The 24,576-nt window shown below is 41.9% G+C and overlaps 1 protein-coding gene across 1 annotated transcript in view; it reads right to left on the reverse strand.

The window, feature by feature from the left end:
• Positions 1 to 24,576, reverse strand: part of SEMA3D (semaphorin 3D) — a 96,440-nt gene that overhangs the window by 35,885 nt on the left and 35,979 nt on the right. Inside the window, exons 4-7 of the mRNA XM_040964931.1 lie at positions 22,393 to 22,512; positions 16,809 to 16,902; positions 15,990 to 16,118; positions 7,171 to 7,313 (exon numbers count right to left, since the gene is read on the reverse strand). Of these exons, the coding sequence (XP_040820865.1) occupies positions 7,171 to 7,313; positions 15,990 to 16,118; positions 16,809 to 16,902; positions 22,393 to 22,512 (486 nt within the window). The remainder of the gene's footprint in view (positions 1 to 7,170; positions 7,314 to 15,989; positions 16,119 to 16,808; positions 16,903 to 22,392; positions 22,513 to 24,576) is intronic.

Below are 24,576 nucleotides of genomic sequence, written 5' to 3' on the forward strand. Positions count from 1 at the left end.
AAACATTTCCTCCCCATTGTACTGGCATCATCACCCATAAGTGAGAGTAACCACGAGGAAATTCTTAGGACTCTTCTAGTCTCAGATGTGTTGGCTAGGAAAAGAATAACACTGCGTCTGCATTTTATAGACGCAACAAGTGAACACTGCAAGCCACTGACCACCGTAATCTTTAAATGCTCTTGCCAATCCTTCCAGCAGCCTTCCCAGCCCCTCAAGGAATAAAAAAGATAAAAACAAACACACCAAAAACCCAGGTCAAAGATGAAAGCCACCTGCTGTCAGCAGGGAAACCAGTATAGTTTCTGGCTAATAGCTCTCGGGAATGGAGCATAAGCATTTAATGACTGGATAGCAACTCTCAGAGACACCCAGGAGCATGACCGGGGTGGCAAAGTTCACTTCAGCGGGAGTTGCATTTCTCCTGGAGGGAAGTGTGAGTTGGGCTAAGTGTTGACCAGCTAGCTCTCAGCCCTGGATTTGTTTGCAAATCTACACAATTCCCACCACCCCCACCCCAAGCACTTTCAGCCCAGAAGGGGGCTGCAAAGAGAGGTAATCACTTCTGTACTAAATTGTCACCTCCTTGCTTATTTTTCGGAAAGTTCTGAAGGACACAGCTTCCTCTGGGGCACAACAGATTTATTATAGAGATGTCAGGATCAGCAGCTCTCCACCCCCAGACACTCCTCCGCCTCTCCACTCTATTTATCACCGGCTCTTTGTGGTCAGGTGGCCTGAAGTCCTGACATCTTCCTCGCAAAGATGCAGACGAAAGCAACAAAGACATTAAAGTGTAAACAGGCCGGCTCATGTGCCTTCAAGCTGGGTGGCAAGCACAGGGCATGCCTGCTTCATTCTTCTCTGTAGCTTTTCAGAACATGGCTCAATTGCATCACTCAATTCCCAACAGTGACTCACAAACGAAAAAAGAGAAAAAGGATTGGAAACAAAACACGATTTATTATAATACATGACCTTCGAATCATTTGACTTTGTAACGGATGACACTATCAATCACTATGATTTTCAAATCAAGGTATCTGCTAAAAGGTAGAGGAGTCATGATGCAAGTTAAAGGCAATTCCATTTTCCTTTTTCTGTCCCAGCAAACCCAAATATGTCTAAACCTTAGATGGACGTGTATGGTAGCTAGAGGCTGTCACACATGTGACCTTTTATTGAGTGTATCTTCTGACCTCTGGGTCACTCCACTGCGTCCATCTGGTAAACAGGACTTGTTCTGTATATGCCATGCTGTTTGAAGATCTCTCATCACTTTATAAATATTGTCATTTTCACCTTTATATTGGAAACAGAAGCTCCAAGCAAACATAATGATTAACACACAGTGCCTACACTCTTGACTTCTAAAGATTTTATGAATCCATGAAAGCTACACAGCAACTGAAAACAGGTCATACTCTATGCAAACCTGATGTCCAGTCAGAGTTTTGTAATCACGTTAATGACCAGGCTGACACTGGGCTTTGAAATCAAGACACAAGAATAAAAATCTTAAGAACTGTAAAAGAAAGTAAGGTATGATAATACAGCTAAAGGCTATGATTTCTCCATTTCTTGGAATAAGATTCTTAGAACACCATTCTTTGCCAAACAGCCTTCTTACATATCTTTGTGAAAATAAGAGAAAAAATCCTTTCAAAAACTTTGAAAACCATCAGTAGTTTTTGGTGTGTGTTTGCCTGCCCAATGCTATCCACTCTATCATACTGCAAATCAATGAAACTAAAACTTGCCTATTGAGACAAACACACAGGCTTCCTATTAGTCCATAGTATACACTTGCATATAACATAACACACATTACTACATCTACGTTTTTTATTTAATATCCATTCACATACATCATATTCATACTCTTCTGACTTGTCATTCATAACAAAAGCTGTACCTTGAGACTTGTCAACAAACCTCTTGAGAACCTTCTTTTTTCTAACTTGGAATAGTGGAAGCCACAATCACAACCACTACCCTAATCGTATCAACTGCCCAAGGCACTTCTCTCTGCCACCTCGGGCTGCACTGAACCGAGCACAGAGCGCAGGGTTTCGAAAACTTAGGACAGATGGTCTGCACGGAGCTCTGTGCGTACCTAGCAGGAAAATCTGAAGTCAGAATGGGATATTGAAAATCCTGGCACTGCAATCATGATGGCCTAGAAAGAAAAGGGGAAAGTCAGAAACGAAGAGTCTTTTTGAGAGGAGATGAAGAGATATTCAAACACATTATTACAATGAACGAAGGGGAGTTAGGGAAGCCATGCCACTAAGCCAAGTAGGAAAGTCAAGCTGTGTTACTATGATTAAAAATAAAAAGTCTGACCATCAAAACTTAAGACAGAAAATCATCTTAATCAAGAAGAGGGTGGCTGTGAGTTAAGTCTCCTGTTAAACAACTGTCTGGCTGTCAAGTCAGTTCATATGGTGAAAACAACTCCAGAAACAATCGCATAGCACTCAGGGCCATTCACCCTGCAGGAGCAAATACCTTTTCCCTTCTTCCATTGAGAATCAGACCTTAAACTTACTTCCATCAAGAGAGCCCCATCGGTATTTTTTCTCTTAATAAGAGAATAAGATCTGTTAGCATCGATTCTTCACTGTTTGCAAAGGTTTTCATACCTTTTCTGACACTTTGGAATCCAAAATAAATTCCAGACAGGTCGGCAGCCAACAAGGTAGGCTTTCTCCCACCTACTAATCCTGAGACACCTCGAGATTAGAGCAGAGGAAACAAAAATATACAGACCCAAACACTGAAGACAAAGACGAGGGGAAAAAATTTATGGCAGGCATTGAATCAAGAGGTTTTAAGAGACAAATTCCTCAGTGGCTCTCAAGGAAAAAAAAACTATGGAAAAAAATCACTAGATCCGACTTTTCATGATCTGACACTGGAGAACGGCAAGCAGACATAGAGAACACCTCTTTTGGCTGCTTCAAAAACTCATAAAGATGCTCAGGCAGAAGCTGGTCGATACATGATGGACTAAAACTTCGTTGCTAATATTAACAGATTCAATTAGGTACGTTTAGGCAGGCTAATTGGCCTTTCTCAGGGAGAGGCGGTACTTATTAAATTAAAACCAAAACCTGTGGCAAACAGTGTAAATCCCTTCCTAGGAATTTCTCAGACAGAACAACAGATGGAAGCCAAGCCAAATCACATCTGTAAGTCCGGGCATTAAAATCTTTCATTGAGGCCGTAACTGACACACGGAAAGGAAGCTCACAAACCACGGCTCGGCAGAGATCAACGAATATGGAAAGTGTCACTGGATTAAAAACACACATCTTCAAAGGCAGTAATTGTCCAAATAGGGCCATATATCAAAATAGACAATACACATGGAATCGAAGCAAAAAGCTATTAATGAGACCCTCAGGCAAGCTATGTGAAAAGGCCACGCAAATTGAATTCCTGGCAGGGACCAAAGGAAATGCTGTGTAACAGAATGGTGGAGCTTACAGCTGGACTCCGGAGGTGCGTGGTATGCACACAATGATGGACAATGAACAGAATCCAAGAGCAACTTGGAGAGCAGCCTGTGGGAGGGATCCTCCAGGAACTGGGGTTCGCCTATATGCTATTTCTCGAAGGGAAAGAAGCCCTCGCATACATGTACACACACACACAGCAATAAACATCACATGGGCATAAATTACAGCACCTGAAAGTACCAACTTGCAAAGTAAACAGACATCAATCTTTCCAGAAGGTTTACTTCGTGCTGCTTCCCTCGGCCATCCGGTCAATGTTTAGTCCCTCAGAACAAAGGTCTGTGAAATGTATCACCCCTGAGAGCAGCGTTCCTGAGGGCCACCTACACCAGGCAGCCAGGCAACACACTGGGAGTGGGGCACAATCAAGATCCTCAGAGCCTGACCAAGACTTCAGAAACCACCAAAGACTAAAGACTGAGGAAGCAGTTGGACTGCCAAGCGGTGGCACTAGCGAGCAGCAGTGCGACAGCAGATGGGCTCTGTGCAAGATGAAGCACCCTGAGGGAGACAATGACTCATGCGTCTGGGCACCTGACAGCCTCTTCGCACTGTCTCTCTCCAGCCACATCCCCTGATCAAAATGTTTACATAATTTGGTGATTATAATACATTAGAAATTCAGTTACTATGTCAGGCCATTCCTATCACCACACGAACAATCGTGTGGCCACTGCAATGGGGTGTGCACATGCAGAACATGGCTGTCATTGCAGTTTGATTGGACAGCATGAGCCTACATGCAAATACGTCAACAGTGGTAATTAAGGACCTTGTAGAGGTTTACACACAGATTCTATGTATAAAAGGTAAATTAAGGGTTAGAAACATCCTATCTGAAATATCTTTTGAACTTACCCCTGCCTCTTTATATCTGTTTACTTTCAAGTATTTCTCAATTCAGATACATTCTTCAAATGGTTGCTCAATATAGCTAGCTAGCTTGTGACTATTCTGTCTAAAACATTTCATAACTCTTCACTGCCTTCAGCGGAGAGTTCATACTCACTCAGATGGAATCAGGATTTCCTATCACCAGATATAGCGATCTAATCTCACAGATGCCCCACCCCCTGCCACACTCCCCCTCTTCGATTCCAGCTGCAACATGCTGCTGTCCCATCGCCGTGTGGCCTGCAGTGCTGGGCTTCCTTTACCTAGTGCGGTTTCCACCACCCTCACTGCAGCACTCATTCACCACAAGTTCTTTTGGCATAATGAATATGAACTTCTCTAAATGTTTACCATCGCCAGGCTTCATTTCTACCACACTATATCCTGACTATCTGCTTAATCCAGGGGTCTTCAAAAACTTCACGAAATGAGTGCTGTGAAGAAAGCTATCTGGAAAGGAATCGTCCATCTTCCCTGCACTATGGGGAAAAGGGAATTGGTTATTGGTTCCACCAAGAATTCTGTGTATTTTTTGTGATAATTAGTGCATATTTTCTTGATCTTCTGAAATGCTAAAAAGATAAAACAATAAATAAATGATACAGAAAAATTAAAAAAAAAATTGCCCTCAGCTTTCAGTTGTTCTGTAAGATGTGTGCCTACTGCTCAGAGTCCTCCCTGACAATCACTCTACTCCACTCAGTCTAAAACCAACGTCTCCGGTGGGTTGTAAACAAGTTTTAAGGGTCAGTAATATTTCCTCCTTCAGTTACCAGTTAAAGAGGTAGAAAGGCCTTAAACTATCAGTTTTCCATTGTGCCAAATATTCAGTTAAAAATAGAAATAAACAATAATAACAGCAAAAGCAATGCGTAGAGTTTCTGAATATGTTCTGTGGCAATATGCTAGAATAAATAATATAAAGGGCTCCCGTTGGCATGAAAACAGTGAAAACTCAGGAAAGCAGACAGAACTGAATGCTAATTCTCCTCCGAGTCATCTGTCTTTGGAACTCTGCATATAGCCACGAGCTTCGCTCCACAGAACAGACATTCATCATGTTCTTATTTGCCAAAAGTAGAAAAATGATATTGTGTTGACATCTCAAGAGGAGAGGGGGATTGAAAAATACCAGAAAGAAATACACTTTCAAATAATACTACAAGAATCTATTTTTATAAAAATAATAAATAAAGACAATGTGGATTTTTAAATGTATGATTAAACTTGCTACGTTGACAGGCCACAATAACAAATCTTAAGGATTTGAGTCATTTTAATTTTTTTTTACTGAATTATTATTCAGATATGCTCACATTTTGCTGCTAATTAATCCTAAATTATTAAATGCAAGTTAAGATAGAAAAAGAAAACATTTTGAGGAATTTCAAACACTTAAATCAGGACACAATGAAAAACTTGTGAAGACATTGCTCAGGGAACAGAACGAATGCATGGAGATACACTGCTGAGTAAAGAGCCTCTTTTTTAAGTAAATTCATTCATCACGCATCCTTATTCAATCTCACAATTTGTTAGCTTTTTAACTAAGAACAATAGCATTACAAAATCTTGCTGTGTGGCCTGGATTTCACTGTGGTGGGAACACTCATTTCCGACAATTTTCTCAGCCTTTCTAACATACAAGTTTATTCACAATTTAAATAAAATATTGTATAGCTAATCCATAAAGTCAAGATTATACCTTTAATATAAATATTTACAATTGGAACAACTAATTTTTTTTCCTTAATATATCCTCCCCACTTCTAACACGAGCTTTTAGTATATTTATACTAACCTGAAAGCATTACTTTGTGGTAGATGGGTTTTCATCAAGTGGATTATTATATCTATTAAGAAATTAGCATTGAACCAGTGCACAAACAACACACTTGTTATACACATTCTAAGGAAATGCATCCAACTGATTGTAAAACCTTTATGACATATTTAACTAAGTTAATTTATACAAATAATGTCCACCCACAGTTTAGGTTTTCAGGGTCAGGACACAGTTTTTACAAGGCATGCCTCAATACACTAACATCCTACAGCCACTCCAAGCAATAGCCATTCATCTCTAGGCAAGTGCTTCAGGAGAAATTAATGTGATGCTTAGACTATGAAAGAACGGGTTTGCCTTTCAGAGCATCAGTCCCCCAGGGCGAGGGGATCAGTGGGACATGGCGTTATTGGCTGATCTAGGTTCACATGTTGGCCTCATTCAAAAGCTATGTTTTCATTAGCAATTTTAAGTGCAGTGATGGTTTGTATTCCTGTCCATGAAAGTGTTTAGAAGCCAGAGGGCACAGATTGAAACAAAAAGGGATGGGTTCCGAGGGAAGAAAATGAAAAGTTTGTACAAGACCAAAGAGAGCTTCCTGCTGAGTGCATACATTAACGCAACAGCTCTTCCCTTAATAACTGGCATTAGGCTGAAGTCTGTGTGCTTAAGAAAAGTTATTTCAATGACAATACACCCATGTGAAAAATAATATGCTGTGGCTAAAAGTAGAATTATTATTCTATTAGGCATAACTTCTATCAAACTAAATATTTAATGACACAAAATGAAAGTGGTCTCAGAGTTTCTGTGCACCTGCCATTTAAGATGGATCTTCCAAAAGTTCATGGGAAATACCTTATGCATGTGTTTCCACTTCGGCTTATAACAAGTTGCATCTCTTTTAATTTCATTCATCAAGGACTCGCTTATTTGCTTCCAGTAAGATTCGTAAATATATTTTACCTTGCAAACTCTTCCAACACGAGAAAGGATGGTCCTATCAGATGTGCTGCTTTCTTGAGATGACTCACGAAAGAAGAAATATATTTTATCATCATCTGGATTATAGGTGTCTGGTATGGGGAAAGTTCCAATAAACTTTGCTCCTGTTTGAAAACAAAAAAAACAAGAAACTATCACTTAAAATACTAAAATAACCCAGCCACGATAACCGTGGTATATCCTGTAGGTGAAAGTTTGCAGCAGGATGGACACGAGGAACCATGAAGTGAATGTGGGAAGCAGAGCTTGTGCACGCTGGAGCACAAGGCAACGCTGCAGCAGGCATCCGCACGAGGGGCCCCAGGAGACGGTGCAGGCGTGACTGGGGCCCCAGGAGAAGGTGCAGGCGTGACTGGGGCCCCAGGAGACGGTGCGGGCGTGACTGGGGCCCCAGTAGAAGGTGCAGGCGTGACTGGGGCCCCAGGAGACGGTGCGGGCGTGACTGGGGCCCCAGTAGAAGGTGCGGGCGTGACAGGAGCCCCAGCAGAAGGCGAGGGCGTGACAGGGGCCCCTGACTCTCAGAGCTGCTGTGGCCTCACTAACAATTTGAAAAATGTTCCCACCTATGATTTCACATCCTTATTTCTGACTGGTGAGTCCATTTTTAAACACAACGTCTTTGAAAACATTAAAAATTTTTATGTATAGGAGCAGAGAGAGGGGAAAGGCAGAGACTGTGAGCTCCGACCTGCTGGTTCACTCTCTGAACGCTCACAGCGGCTTGGGGTGGGACAGGCCAAAGCTGAAAGCCTGGAAGTCAATTCAGACCTTCTACTTGGGTGGCAGGAATGCAATTATGTGAGCCAAAACGTGCTGCCCGTCTGGGTACACTCAGCAAGAAGCTGGTGCCCAGCAGCAATCCCAGCACTCCAATAGGGCCACACCAGACTTGACGGCACAAGCGCTTCCCTCAGCACAGTGTGTCTCACAGGAGTTTTTGCAACACCATGATGCTGTCTTAAGTGCTGACATGCTGCAATGACCATTCCTGTAACTTGAGCACTTTGTGAGAGACAAAGACAGAAGCAAACGATAGCATCTGCATCGATTCCTGGATCAGCTCTGAAGACAGTTTCTGGGTTTACATCTTGTCTGACAATTCAGTCATCTGAGTCTCAGCTTTCCCATAGCTAACAGGAGATTATGCATGTCATCTCCCTTGTAGGGTTACTGAGGAGATGACCAAATGAGTTAGCGCAGATAAAACACTCTGCATCTGACAGTGTTAAATGCACAGTGCACAGTCCGTGGTTAGGAGGGTATCGGGGTTGATAATCGCCGAAGATAGCCACGACCACAAACAAGAGGCCTAGCACTGTCTTTCTTTCCCTGCCTCTCAAATAAGTAAACTTGAACAAAATTAAAGCCTTAATGGACTCTTAAACTCCAATTTCACTTTTCATATGGCCCTAGAATATTACGTAAAAATTAAATTACAGAAGACCACATAAGGGTCTCTTCATTGTCTTTTCTAATTAATCTTTGCAATTGCATGCAAGGCTTTTGTTTTAATTTTGTACTTTGCCCCAACCCTTTGTGGCATGCTTTTAGTAAATCACAAACACTTGGTTTTTAACCCTCAGCAAAGTAAAAATTCCTTTGAGACATCAATTAGCACTTCTGATTGTCTTTTTCTGTTTTACATAAAAACAGAACCCTTTGTGGAAAGAGCTTTTCCCATAACTGCGTGATGAGCATATTACAAAATTCACAAAAACAAATAAATAATCAGTTCAGTTATTATGATATATCCAAGTAACTCAGAAAAAAATTAGAGAGATTGCCAACATTAAAAAATAACAAGGAACTCGCACTTCAAACCAAGTTTAATCTGTATTAAGGAAACACGGACATGGGATCCAGACTAGACTCAGTAGAAGTTTCAGTCTTGGTGTTTCCAAGAGAAAAACTGCAACAATGACTAGAAAAAAAAATCAATAATGTCAACAACTACTGGTTCCCAGGCACAATGAGCTCCAGAAATGTTTGAATTTACAGATGCTGAAATCCAGTGCCACCAAACTGGATGAAAGTCTAGCTGATCCTGGTGTGTGCATTTCACACACGTATAAATACCAAAATAAGTGAAACTTTACAGAAGATTCTTCCAAGCATCTCTGTTCATGAGGCGCTAACCAGACTCTCATTCTGAGGGCAGAAAGAGAGATACGGTTAGAATTCTTATCCCAGAGTCCATAACACTGATGTATGGAGGGATATGGGCAGTGAAAATTGAATAATAAATATAAATTCTTAAGTAATTAGGAAGGGACAAAGATAGATAAAATTATATCTATGCACAAAATATAATCATAAGGTTTAGTTCTCTTGACAAATACGTAAGTTGAAAATGAGTATTGTCCTAAGTAAAATTTACTGGCAGACTTACGTATAATTTCAGTAGAGTGCATATAGAACTTGGTAACTCCTGTAACATCAGGATCCCATCAGACTACACAATGATAAGTTGAGGTTGTAATTTAAGAAAATGATAGTGGCAGAAAATGGATATGACTGCTGTCCAGAGAAACATGGGCGCTCAGCGACAGGAAGTAGAGAAGCACCATAGGCCACGGGAGCACCAAGGAGAAGCAGGGAGCAGCACGAAAAATCCCTCAGACACTGCGGAGGCAGAAGTGCCCCCTGAGCACACTGCTTGTCTTGTCTCGCTGACAGGAGTTTAACACTGAGCGGAAGTCACGTGAGGAACACAGACCAGCACGGCAACGCACTGTCCTGTCGCAGAGCGAGCAGGACAAGCAGCTCTGGACGTGGAGCTCATCGCCCAGCTGCCTCCAGGTGGTGCACAGGGTCACGGGTGGAGGACATGTCAGGAACCTCATTAGGGCTTCAATGGGGAGAGAGTGGGGCTCCAAGTGCCATTTACTCTCACTTGCAACTGGTAGAGAACATGAGGCAAGAGTGGATTTGTGCTTACTTGGTCACTGCAGATTTTATTGCATTCTCTCTTAAATGTTGGTTCTTTCATAAGTTTGTGAGGAATGATTTTGGAGGGGTAAGCTAGAGCTGTTTAAGCCAAGTGCTTATTATATGAAGAAATCTAATTATATAAAAAGCATATCCAACAGTCCTCTGTCCTGTGATTTAAACATTAAGCACACTTATAAGTTAAAAATAAATACAAGCTTCAAGAACAGAAAGCTCGTTCCTTGCAGATTTCATTTAGGTCATGTCTGACAAATACTGATGTTGGTATTTTCTGATAAAAATTCTTTCCTATATTGCATAAAAATAGATATTATTAATTAGTGCACAGCTGTTGAATTAAACACTCTTACAGCAGGCCCGTAGACACCTGGGCTTTATTACAGAACATTTATCCCCTTCAGCACTTGAAACACACGCCCCAGTGGGGACAGAGTTTGAAAGCGTAGCTTCACCCATGAACCCGTACATGACACCAAGCAGTGCTGCCAACTGGAGCCCGCACAGCCCCACGCACATCGCTCTAACCACTCCCAGCATCCTTTCACTCGCATGCGCTCAGCCACCTTCACGACATAAGAGAAGTCCTGACATCACTGCATCTTTTCTCATCACAACCTTTTCCTATTATTTCTTCCCTTTCAACGTGGGTGGGGAATTTACAGACAGCAGAGCACCCAAGGAGAAACTTCAAATGAAAATGGCCTCCGTATGTTAAAAATGGAAATGTAAAACAAAAGTTCTCATCCACTCCCGGAAAGAAAACAAAACATATGCAGCTGGGACATCTCTTTAGTTTTTGAAGCAGTCATATTTCTCAGTTTTATCGGAATTTTAAACAAAAACTCCACTACAGGAGTAATCAGCAGAGCTTGCACATCAATGTTCCTATTTCTTCTTACGTTCTAAGATTAGGTCACACAGTGACAGTACCTTCTTCAAGAAGGTTTCTGATTTTCTTTATTATTTTTTCAGTGACACATTGGTCATTCAGTAGCATGTTATTTAACTTTGTGTTGTTGTAATGTTCTGTTTTTCTTCCTGACATTCTTGTTTTATGGCTTTTCATTTAAGGGGATGTGCAGTAGCTGCGTAACGGAGACTATCATATCCAGATGTGAAGATACAATGCAGTGTGCATCTCTACTTCCAGATCAAAGATGGAATCCCAATGAAACTGTTAAATATATCTTGACAATAGGTTGCTGGAGTCTCACCCATTATCCACGCCCAGAAATACATTCAAATAGCAGAATACTAGACTTATCACTATTTAAGGATCATACTATTGTAATAATACAGGGGGAATCAGTGCGGAGTACACATTTGGGAAAGGGGGAAGGGAAATCCCATACCTATGGGACTGCATCATAAAATAATACAATAAATAATTTTTTAAAAAGATTAAGTCAATAAAAGGTAGAACCATCTGAATTTTTATCACAACTTTCCACTGTATTACATCTTTGTTATACTTCATCCTGACATGATAATTTAATAGAAGGTTTATTATTTCAAGGAGGGAAAAAACCATTCATACTTCTAGAACTCTTGGGACTAGATTAGAGAGTCCTGGAAGAGAATTATACCATTAAGTGACGAGGCTAGCTGATTTCACCCTGGTTCAAAGTCAGGCAGCACAGAAGTAATAGGACATACCCAGATCTATTAGGGTGTTAAACTCACCCAGCAGTTCAGTGATAAAAGCAGCATCCTATTAGAATTCTTTGGGGGCCAGCACGTGAGATAGCAGCTGGATCGGCACCTACACAGCACCCCAGAGTGACTGGTTCCATCCCTGCCTCTAGCTGCTCCGTTTGTGCACTCTGTGAGAGCCAGATGGACCTAGCAGCTCCTGGTTTGTATCTAGCCCAGCCCTGGCTGTATTGGCCATTTGGGGACTGAAGCAGGCGTAGGAGCTTTCTCGCTTTCTCCCTGTCTCCCTTTGTCTTCCAAATTAGTACATCTTATATATGTACCTAAGTCTTGGAACCTCTATCTTAACAGTTATACATTCAATTTCAGTATTCATTTAATCTAAATATAACACTACATGTATAAGAGTTTATTATATTACATACTTGTAGAAAATATGCATTTGAACTGACAAAAAAGTGTAGGCATCAAAATACAACATGAGACATAAGTTATCTCATTAGAAATACACAGTAAATATGAAGAAGAAACAAAAGGACACAGATATTGATCTCATTGTCTGAATATTTATCATCTGTCAGTTCTTTCAACCCAGAAGAAATCTTATGAAAGCCAGTAAGGAGTTTCACAATTATGTTCTATATAAATAGTAAAGAAAATTCACAAATGTGTTGCATTATATAATTGTAAGCTATTAAACATAATACATAAGTATACTTTAGTAAGCCTTGCCTAACAGAAATTTCCAAATTGGTAGAAATATTTTATATCTGTGCCATTCAATATGGTGTTCATGGTCCTGGCAGTCAATAAGTACACGAAAGATGGCTAGTGTGACTGAAGAAGGTTGATTAGATTTGGAAAGTGTTATGTGCATAGCATTTTCACAGCAGGTAGCCTGCGTAAGTGACTGCTCTGTGCTGCCCTGTGCTGCTCAGTTGTCTTATAACTACACGCAGAGGCCACCAATCTCCCAGACACCAAGGGCAGAACAGGTTGCTGTTTGCAAGCACTCAATGCAGTGATGGAAGGATGGCTTGGTAGCTAGGAGACCTGGAAACACTCTTCCTTCATGCTACATTTAGTTTATGAAATATGAGCATAAAGAGGATATGCCTAGGTAACTGCCACTCCCAACCATCGGCACAGTTCACCTGCACCTCCTCTCCTCACATTCCCAACTCTGGTGGGAGGACCCTGTTGACTTTCACAAGCACAGCTGAAAAACAGCCGTTTCCCATCAAAGAATAGCCTCAGCCAACGGCCTCATTTTAGGAAAGCCACAGTTTCCATAATTTCTCCTCCTGCTCTGCCTCGCCTTCCACTGAGGAACCAACTGATTTGGTCCTGTCCCTCCAGCGCTGCCCTGCTGAACCCTAGCAAGAGTCTGCCTTGCTGCTTGCACTCACCCCAGCTCTGGCCACACTGACAAGTCTCTTGCATTGCTTGTCTAGCCCAACTTTCTCTCTCCCTGACACCTCAGTGTCCCGTTGCCCAATATGGCATGAAGACATGGATTCCATGTGTGGTGAGACTGCAAGAACAGTGGATGTGGTGGAAAGATTAGAGTTTGAGTGAGTGGACTGCTGCCTGGAATGGAAAGAACGCAGACCTACAGCTGCATGGGTGTAGCTGGGTTTCAATTGCACTTCTGTGACTAGTTTAACTGTGGATAACAAGCTGACTTCTAATATGTTCCCACAGGCAAACTGTAAATAGTAATTCTCCAAGATCATGCCAATGAATGATTAAGCACTTTAAAAGTGCCTCTGAAAGTTTCCATCATGGATGCTCTATAAAATACACATGGAGATGAAGATAGAGATAGGAGAGTGCAAGGTCCATCAATATTCTAAGGGAAGGAAAAGCCCATCCGGTATCAGATAAAAGAGGCCAAAGGAAGGAAGGCATCAAAGACAGCTTCAAGGTAACTGGGTGGGTGACGTCACAATTCTCAGGACAGACAAGAGCCAGGAAACTGGCACTGAAGGACAGGTGATAAAAGAAAAGCAAGTAATCAAAAAATTCATACTCTTAAATTTTAGATTTGGATCCCATGAATCTTCGTTTTTCTTTCTTTTCAACTGGGAACAAAATATAATAGGTTCAAATAAATATTCTCAAAGCCCCTTAATTACAGGAGAAGGTTGGAATTTTAGGAGACACTGGGACATGTAAAGCAGCTGAACCTTGTTGTCCTAGGGCGAATATGCTCAGGGGATTATGAAGCACAGAGCAAGTGCAAGAGAAGAGAAGGGTGGCTGCCAGAGATGTCTGAGAAGCACCTGCTTCTCCCACCTTCAGGAATGATGAGCACGATGACACTGATGCTGACTCAGCTCCTTGCACTGCCTTCCAGCAAACTTCCTGTTATCAACTAATTTAGTTCCAAGGACATGAAGAGAGTATGAATGCCGTATTTATAGACAAAGAACATGAATGTGCACAAAGTCTCAACAACTTTCCATACAAGAGATGGTGAGAATTTAAGCACAGATTATTAAGCTCTATTGAAGCAGAGCTCTCATGACTCTTCTCTGTCACTGTATTTGCTGCTGACCCTTACTGCTCCTATTGTTCAAACAACGACCTCCTCTCCCTGTCCTCATTGTCTCTAATCTTCTCTTCATATTATTAAAAAAAAAAAGTCTGATTATCTGGTTGCAAATTGGACCATGGATGGTTCTCCATTGGCTTCCATGTGGTATTTACAGTGCAAGCCTGTCACCCATTCTGTCCTTATGCTCCAGGCAAAGCATGTGTCACCATTCATGAGGTCACCATTGCCTTAGCCGCAGCCTGTTCTGCTGGCACAGGCTTCATGGACAGACCAGCACACAGTACACAGCAGGGTCTCAAAGACTGTTTTTCAAATGTTTCCTGCTTTGGGACTCTCTTCATACACTATTAACAGCAACATTACAGAAACATTAGTGTTAAACACATATTTTTTACATGTTTTAACAAACTTGTATACCAGTTCTTAATGGACATTCCTAGTTAAGAAAAAAAAAAACAGAATAATCGATTAGCAGAACAGCAATGTGGTATTTGCCTGCCCCAAGACTGAGAGCAGAGTATGTAATCCATTTCAAAGCATGAGGATAGTTTATTATCTAAGCAGATATTTAAACTTTTCTGTAGACAGAACCTATAGAATCACTGTCAAACCCAATTTCACAACAGTCTCACAGTGCATGCAATGATGGTCTTATCCTGCATATGTTTTACCTATTAATAGGTCATTAATAGGTCTGCTCAATACAAATCACATTGTTATGTAAACAGTGATGTGCAAATTATGACTAAAGAAATGTTTACAGACGTTTTCCCTTTTGCTTATATTGTCACTGCTCAAACCACACAGAGATAAGCAGATAGCCCCTGGGAAATCTTTACCTTGGCCTACTCCACGAAAACCTAATATTTATGGTGGAACTGCAATGCTGTCTGCTTAAATAAACATTATGTTATTCTGACATGGATTATAATAAAGACACATGATAATTAGAAACAAAGAAATTCATAATAAATTTAATTTGCTGCAAGGCTGCGAAGGCTTTAATTTCTCAATTAATTAATTTAATTAAAATCTTATATTTTGAAAGTCTCAAAATACTATTATGACCCTATATAAAAGAATAACAAAAGGAAACCTTATAAAAATGAATATGCTCACAACTGTAAAAGATAAGACTTAAGCAAAATTTATCTTTAAGCAACAGTGATTAGCACTGCAGTCAAGCCTTTCCCACTGGGCTACCTGACAGCATCTGGCTGCGTCACTGGGCCACAGAACGCAGGACTGAGACTGGCCATTCGTGGTCCAGCTCTGCAGCCCACCAGTCGTACAATGCTGCTTGAACAGCCTAACTTGTGTCTCTTTGCAGCGGCTCTTCTTTTGAAAGCGTAAAGTAGCAGCGTATCTTGGATGTAATTGTGGACATGGAAATATGCACTAGGGCACACAGGCTTGTCAAGGTCACAAACACAGCACATCCCCAATAAATACCAGCAATTACTACATAGATAAAAGCTTTTTATACATTAACATGCAATTCTTTCCAGTGTATTTATGATATAGAATCAAGCAACTCAATGAACACAATTTGAGCAAATAATAATGGGTTTGTCTACTCTCAAACAATTACAGGTGGTAAGAAAACAAATTTACTAACCACTGAGCCAGTAGTGTTCTGAAATGTCGGTTCTGATGTAATGATGAGCAGGAGTCGGCCCGAGCGACCGGGTGAAGGCGGTGTCTTTGCCAAGGAAATCAGAGGCTGTTCCAGAATAGAGGTACTCATCTGAGAGGGAGAGAAAAAAACACACAGGCCTTCAAAGACAGCAGTGGGTAACACTTAAAAGACACACAGCCCTGCCTCTTAGGAACAGGAAAGCTGTCTTCTCAGAGAGGTGAATATGTTTACAAAGCAAGACAGGAGCACGTGTGCTAGAAAAATGTCACAATTCCATGAACATGACTAGTCTGGAGCTTAAACAGAAGACTGTACATTGCACACAAAACCAAAGATCACAAAATATATTGGCAAAAGACTTACAATATCTGTATGAATATAATCCGATCATAGTGGAACTGAAGAAAAGGGGTTTTCTGTGTATCCTAAGACTTGATGTGTTTCTTCTACTTATTTACCCACTCATGGAATTGCTAAATTTAACAACCATACCAAACCAAATAGGGACAGATCTTAGTAGGAGAAAATCCCAGAAATCTGAATGAGAAATTGCAATAGTGACTGTCAACTGTATTACAAAGAACGCACAGAGGAATCAGTGTGAGCAGCAACAGGACAGACACTAAGCATTGCTGTGCCTCAGTCTACTGATGAGGACGCGTGGTGCAAAGGTTCAGCGCTGAAATATCAGGACAACACGGCTCAAAGAGCATCAGCCCAAAAGGCGCTGGCTGTGTGGTTTGTACAGACCTTCTTGGGGAATCACTGAAAGGGCTAACAGGCCACTGCCGGCCTCACCTGCCATGACCGAGGCAAAGGGCTGCTGCGGATCGAAGGGACACTTCAGTCGGCCGGACTCCACGCTCTGTGTGTCCAGTTTGAACAGCACTTCCTGCAATGCGAAACGTCAACACCAGTGAGACTAAAAAAAAAGTCACCATCCATGAGAACAAAGGAAATAGGAAGTAAATACTAACCCATTAGTTCCGCAAGAACTAGGTAGACATAAAAAATAAAAAATAAAAAAGCAATTCGTTTGTGCAATAATGAAGTCCGCAGTTTTCTTATAGTACACATTTCCCATGAAGTCTGCACTTCTCAACACTTTGACAAACCTTGTATCTCCCAAGACCTAACATACCTGTGTTGGTGTCCTTGACCAAAGCGGCAATGATAACACTGAGTGAATTTTTCAAGTGCAAATAGCAAATTACTCATCAATTCCACTAGTCTAGACCACTATCAGTGTCACAGTCACAACCAAACACATGTGCATTTTAAACTAAGTAACTAATTCCTTTTTTAAAGATTTATTTATTCTTATTGCAAAGTCAGATACATAGAGAGAAGGAAAGACAGAGAGGAAGATCTTCTGTCTAATGGTTCACTCCCCAAGTGACCACAATGGCCAGTGCTGTGCCCATCTGAAGCCAGGAGCCAGAAACTTCCTCCAGGTCTCCCACACAGGTGCAGGGTCTCAAAGCTTTGGGCTGTCCTGCACTGCCTTCCCAGGCCACAGGCAGGGAGCTGCATGGAAAGTGGAACTGCCTGAATTAGAACCGGCGCCCATATGAGATCCTGGCAAGTTCAAGGCAGGGACTTTAACCACTAGGCCTTTGCGCTGGGCCCAGTAACTAATTTCTTAAGTCTAATAAGACAAAATTCCTATATTAACAATTTCAGAATAATGATTATGATCTATACACCTAAACCTCTGCAAAAACACTAAATTATTTAAACCTTAAGCTTGATTTTTTAATTTTATGGCACACAAGTGCTCTTCAGCAGATGGTGCAGCTGCAGAGCCGCTAACACTTGTGAAGAACGAGAAAACCCTGCTGGAGCAGTTTCACTGTTGTGAAAACACTATACGCATTAAAGCTGCATAATTATTTTGGCTAAAATGGCTATTTTTATAATAGTGTCCACAGAATGACAGTAGCAGGCTTCTAATATTAACAATATATAGATTCTATTAAGTACAAATGCCTAATAACTGAGGTCCGATGAGCCTGGCTGCCTCACAACAATGACGACACGACGCCATCCGAGAGCAAGGCTGGAGACTCATGCTGCGCGAGCCTGAGACGGCTCAGCATCACGCTCTCTAGACCAACACAGCCCAGAGCAAATGCGTAAACAGCAGGAAGGGCTCAGTGCACCGAGGGAGAGAGCCAATGAGGTCAGGCCACCGGATTATTTACTGTGTTCGATTGTATCTTAAATATTTATCTTTTATTTTGAACAAGATCACTCCTTATTTAAAATAAAGTCACAGCAATTCATCTGATAGCTAACTACTATCCCACAGTTGGAAGGAAACACAAGTTAGCACTAACAATGACGGTGGCTAGCAGACAAGCGCCAGGAACTCTCTGCATTTCGGTTCACCACAGCCTGATGATGTGGTCGTTCTATGCATCCCGGATCTCCTACTTTCATACGGAGCATAAAGTGTTACCTGCTTGGCTGGCACAAAGCTGGTGACAGGCACAACATGAGATTGAACTCAATACCGTCTCTAAAGTTCCTGCTCTTGGCTAACCTAGTCTCAGAATTAGAGTTTTAAAACGTATTAAAATGAATAGGCAGACTCACTGTGGTCAACTAAGAGGAATGAGTTTAAAATGTATTCAGTTCGCACACATCAGCGCATGAGAAGTGACAAGGAAGCCTACCTACCGAAAACAAAGAAACCGTTCAATCAATGGGAACAGACATAGGGCATACTGGGCAAGCCAGAGATTTGCCAGGGACAGACGTGTAGACAATGACCTCTGAGAACATTTAATACCATTAAGGACATACTGTCCATCAGCAAAAGGAAAGGTGCCCGAGTCGTTGTGTTCCAAAGTTATATAATCAAAATTAAAACTAAAACCTAGAAAACGTCCGACAGAATGTCACGGTCGAGCCAGTGTTCCACGTGAGCGTGAGACAAGTGCACAGACACCTGCTTCCACATGCAACGTTTCATCAAAGTGATAACGTGGCAGTTGAGGACGAGGGCTCCCTCCTAATCTCCCGGAGAAAGGAAACAGCCAGGGACAGCCACCAGGAAGTGAAGGGAACACAGTGGATGCTTCAATACACGTCCTGAGATAACCCACTAGATCACAACACACGTCCTGAGATAACCCACTAGATCACAACACACTCCGAGGTTTAGACTTCAACTTGGTAACAATTTTCATGGAGAATCACTAAACCTGACCAATCTTTTCAAAAAGCACCTATCTGAGATATATATGCAGAGATATTGCCAAATAAGTAAAGAAAAGTAGCTGAGATATTAAAAAAATGCTAAGAAAATATCTATTCATGCTTGCTGGGCAACGCCATGGTCAATTCTATTTAGCTGGTACAACCGGTGTCCAAATCAGTGAGTAAACAGCTGCCTGTCGGGGCTCCAGAAAATAATGATTATTTTACATAAAGTAGGTGTACATATTTTTAAAAAATTCATGCTCTGGGCCCGGCACCATAGCCTAGTTGCTCAAGTCCTCGCCAATGTGGGTTCCGGTTCTTGTCCCGGCTGCTCTATTTCACATCCAGCTCCCTGTTTGTGGCCTAGGAAAGCCACAAGCATTTATTTCTCACTTATTAATCAAAGACATAATTAGTCAAAGACATACACATTTGTGCTCTCATTTCACCCTAAGGAACTCTGTGAAATAGTTGTCATTACAATTCTCGTCATTTTCCTGAATAAGCTGAATCTTAGAAAGCTCATGCGATGCACTCAAGTTCATGAAAGTGGCAAATGATTGCAGCTGGATTCTAAATGTTGGCTGTCCTTGCCCAAACTATTATTAGGAGCTATGAACACAGCTTTAACTTTTCTCCTGAGTTCTGAATCCAACTGCCCCCTTGGCAGGACCAAATGAACGTGTCTCAAGTGCTGAGTGTGTGATGCAAACTCACCACTCCCGCACAAATTAAATGGAAGAAAGGAAGGGAAGGAGAAGGGAGCGAGGGTTGGAAGAAGGAGGGAGAGAGGGAGAGGAGGGAGAGAGGAAGGAGGGAGGAGGAGGGAGGGAGGGAGGAAGGAAGGAAAGAAGGAGTGAAAGAGGGAGAGAGGGAGGGAGGGAAGGAAAAAAGGAATGAAAGAGGGAGAGAGGGAGGCAGAGAGGGAGGGAGAGAGGGAGAGAGGGAGGAAGGAAGGAGAGAAGGAAGGAAGGAAGGAAGGAAGGAAAGAGGGAAAGAGGGAGGCAGGGAAGGAGGGAGGAAGGAGGGAAGCAGGGAAGATGGAGGAAGGAAACTGCACCACGTTTGGACTCCCTGCAAGCTAGGATGCAGCTCCCTTCCAGGCTGCCCCTCTCTCCGCACAGCAGTCCCCACATATGTCTCCCTGCACCCCTCTGATCCACTGCCATTCCCTCTCTCCTTTGAGTACTGCTGTTCCTTCTTCCCGGCCACTTCATAGGCAGGTGGATGTATCTGGAAATGGAAGAAACTTCTAAACTTCTAGAAGTACAAGAACTTCTTGGGACTAATAATTGATTTTTTAAAAAGTTAATAATCTTGCAGGGCTGAAACACAGTTAAACTGCTCCTGCCCAACTGAAAACTCGCAAGGCTCAACAGCCCATTCACTCCATGTATGGTTAAACTTGTAAATCTGACTGTCTCTGGGCTTCTAGGCAGGCCCAAGCTAAGCACTCCATCTAAATCCGTTGCTGGTGGCTTTGAAGGGCCTGCTTCCCTGAACAGGCTGCAAGTTTGGCCTTTAGCCTCAGGCCTCAGAACACAGGCAAGCTGTGGGGCTCTCATATAATTCCACTCTCTGTTAGGAGCTACTGTTCTATATTACCCTTCATCAAAGCCAGGCAGAACATTATTCCAGCAACAAAGAATGATGGATTCAAGTTGCCAAGACTCCTACTGGTTGAGAAGTTTAACTACCCAAGGTTGCTTTACTTTCACATAGTAGAGTCTGGGCTGGTTAGATCAGTTGGTAGAGAAAAATCTATCCCCGACAGTTGTGGGTTTGATCTTTGCATCAGTGTAAAGAAACCTGCTGCATTAAATCCAAAATGTACCTTATAAACGTAGCCAGTTATACTGCATACATATGCATGGTTATTCACAGAAGTATTTGCATAAACATGAGGATGACAACACACACAAAGGAACACTTAGAGGCATGCATATAAAACTTACTTAAGCACACTTGCTCTATGCAGAACTTTAGTTTGTTGCTAGACCATCATTAGTGAAGTGACCTAAGCAATTTAATTTTTGCTGCTGACACTCAATGTTTGCTAACCAATAAGTTGGGAAACATAATGGCAATAACTTCATTTAGTATAGTATGAAATTCCAAAGGAAAAATTCATGTGAAGGAACACAAAAACAACACAAAGAGAGCACGCATGAGTACCAGTTATTAATTACATTTATAAAATCTGCATGTTTCTCATTTATTACAATGTTCGTTGATATCTGGAATGCATTACTCCTAATTAGCGCAGCCTTTATTCCCACTGTCAACGTAGCACAAAAGAAACAATGAGTTCAGTGAGCCAATAGTTTTGCGCACACACTTAAGAAAATCTTTAAAATTTTTGGACTTTGTGCACTACTGTCAACATACAAAACACATCAACTTTGCAGGATGGGAAATGAAATTATTTATAAGATACAATTCCATTGCCATGGGAAATGGATTTCCACCCATAATAATATACACAGCTAGTGTACATATATGTGTGCATAGCTAGTTATGAAGGAAATCCAAAAAAACCAGACACATGGAAACCATAGAAAATATGCACTTATATCACTTTGCACTGATCTCGTCAAAAGCAACTTGTAACAGGATGAAACCCACCAGGTAGATAAAGTGTATGAAGAAAACAACAGCTCTTCTCCGACGTGTTGGGGTTCAGGGTGACACCCAGGGACTGCTTCAACATGCAAGGTTATGGTGCAAGGCCATTGTGCCTGGCTGTGAGTGTGGTCTTAAAAAGTCACAGGGGGCACTTGGCTGTTCCTAAAATTCAAAATGTTCATGTATAGGATGAAACTGAATTTCACAAAGGCAAAAAAGTGGGCTTAAGCGTACAAAGCACAGCGACCCCTGGTAGCCAGTGAGACAAATCACAGACTCTGGGGAAAGAGATCTGATCCTCCTGGAAAAATTGGAGGCATTCCTGCTAAGGCCTTCAGAACCTGTGCACGGTCATCCTCCTTAAAAACTCAAACTACTGTTCCTTGAGAAGAAAGGTGACCATCCATAAAATGGTTATCGACATGAGCTGAGCTCTTGTACAGATCATAACCAAGTGTATCATCCTGTACATTTCGATCAGCCTGCTCCAAACCCTAGACATTAGGTGGCAAGTTCTTACCACAATAAATGGTAAAATTTATTACATTACCTCCTTGTAGGCTCCAAGGTCAATATATCCGCATATTGGATGAAATGCTCCCGTTCCACACACATAAATGTGAGTTTTATTATAGGGCTGAAGAACCCGGATGAAATTTGCACATTCCGTCTGTCAGGCATAAAAATTAAAAATATTAGTATGCAACTTGGAGTTTTTAAAAATTATAATTCTGAACACCTGTTTTCCATGCAGACAAAGCATCAAAAACCACAGCAAAAGAGAAAAAGACTTATGAGAAATGATAAACAGCCAACTTAGAAGGGAATCCAATTGCAGAAACTGTGCCTTAGAAGAATGAACTTCCCAGGCATGGGAAGTTACACGACTTTTGAAGCAATCAGTATTGGAAGGCAGATCTCTACAGTCAACTCACTGAGGCTTAGAGAGTGGAAATACGTGGGACATGACACAGCAACATTCATGACGCTCTGATGCTACCTCATATTCCACGCTCAAAGCTCTCCCTATTCGCATATCATCTATGCAGGTGCATCGAACAAAACACAGAGAGGTGCATTCCTGCTGTGCCTATAGATCCCGTTCCTATTAACCAGATTGCCTTTCTGCCATTTTACATTTCAAGTGTCATAGAATCTATAGTTCCTGAAGATTCTAAGCAGCTCTTCAGGTTCTACCACAGAAATCATTGTTTAACAACGCTTTTCATATACCTGTGCCTAATTTCTTCATATCCTCATTATCTTTACAACTTTGTTAATCTCTGTCTCCCTTTAGTAAGTAAACAGTAGCTATTTCTCAGATATCCACCCATGTTATTAGACATTATTTCCAATTTTCCTGCTGTGATTTCTTATTGTGAAATTGGTGTTGGAAATGACTTCTTTACCACAACTTCATAACTCATGGGTTCTAAGGCCTTTGAGAACATACTAGCCTACAGCCCATATTCGTTCTGGACTGACTTCATCAGGAAGATAGCAAGTGTTTCCTGAGAGAGCTGCAGACCTCTGTGACCTCCAGGTGTCACAGAAAATTCTCCATGCCTGGCTGGCCACAGGTCTTGTACCAGTCATTGACATAACGGCCCACTGTCATTAGAGTTGTTGGAGAAATATATTAGAAAAGAGAAGAAAGAAGCACACAGGACCAAATTGCTACATTGGCTCCTTTAAGATTTATTTATCCTTATATGAAAGGCAGAGTTACAACAGAGAAAGGAGTCACAGAGAGAGAGAGAGAGATCCCCCATCTGTGGATTTAATTCCCCAAATGGCCACATTATCCAAGTCTGTGCCAACCTGAAGCTAGAACCAGGAACTCCACCCAGGTCACAACAAGGATTCCAAGTGCTTGGGCCATCCTTGGCTGCTTCCCAGGCCCATAAGCAGGAAGCTGGATCAGAGACAGGGCCACAGGGCAGCAAGGCCTGGAACCAGTATTCCCATCGGGATGCCAGCGTCTCACACGCTGCTTCATCTGAGCACTGCCACACCAGCCTCTGCCTGCGCATACCCTCCTGTTATTAACACAGGTTTCTGAAAGATCAACTTGTTTAGCAAAGTGTGATGATGAAGGTTTTTTTCTGTCACTGTTTCCAGTCAGGAAACTTACCTCCTACTTGTACAATGGCACCTTGGCATCACGTGGGCACATCTCGAATGGAAACCCAAATCAGAGAGAAAATATGCCAAGCTAATGATCTTGACTCCTCAATGGAGGCACTGCAACGGTGGCCCCGTGACCTGGGTAGGAAGGTTTCAAATTATCCAGCCATGACTGTGCTTGCAGGCAGCGCGAGTGGGCTGGCCGTGACTCCCTGACAGGTCTCTAGTTCGTCATTATTTTAGTTCTTTTTATCCAATTGACTTTAGAGGGTAATGCTGCAAAATATTGACAGAAATATTTGTATCTAAGAGTAAAAGATCTCCGCTTCCAGATATTAAATCAGGGAATCCAGCAAATCAAGGACTATGAGAGACATGGCAGTGATTAAAGAGGAAGTCTTAAACTTCATGAAGATGCCACGTCTGTGATGATGAAAACAGCTCTGACTCAACGCTAAAGCATTTCCCATCCTTCAACTTCACTAACAGTACTTTATTAAAACGCTGCCAGGGCCCGGCGCGGTGGCGCAAGTGGCTAAGTCCTCGCCTAGCACGCCCGGGATCCCATATGGGCGCCGGTTCTAATCCCGGCAGCCCCGCTTCCCAT

This window comes from Ochotona curzoniae, unplaced genomic scaffold, assembly GCF_017591425.1.
Source record: "Ochotona curzoniae isolate NIBS_2020 unplaced genomic scaffold, NIBS_Ocur_1.0 scaffold_3835, whole genome shotgun sequence".
NCBI lineage: Eukaryota > Metazoa > Chordata > Mammalia > Lagomorpha > Ochotonidae > Ochotona > Ochotona curzoniae.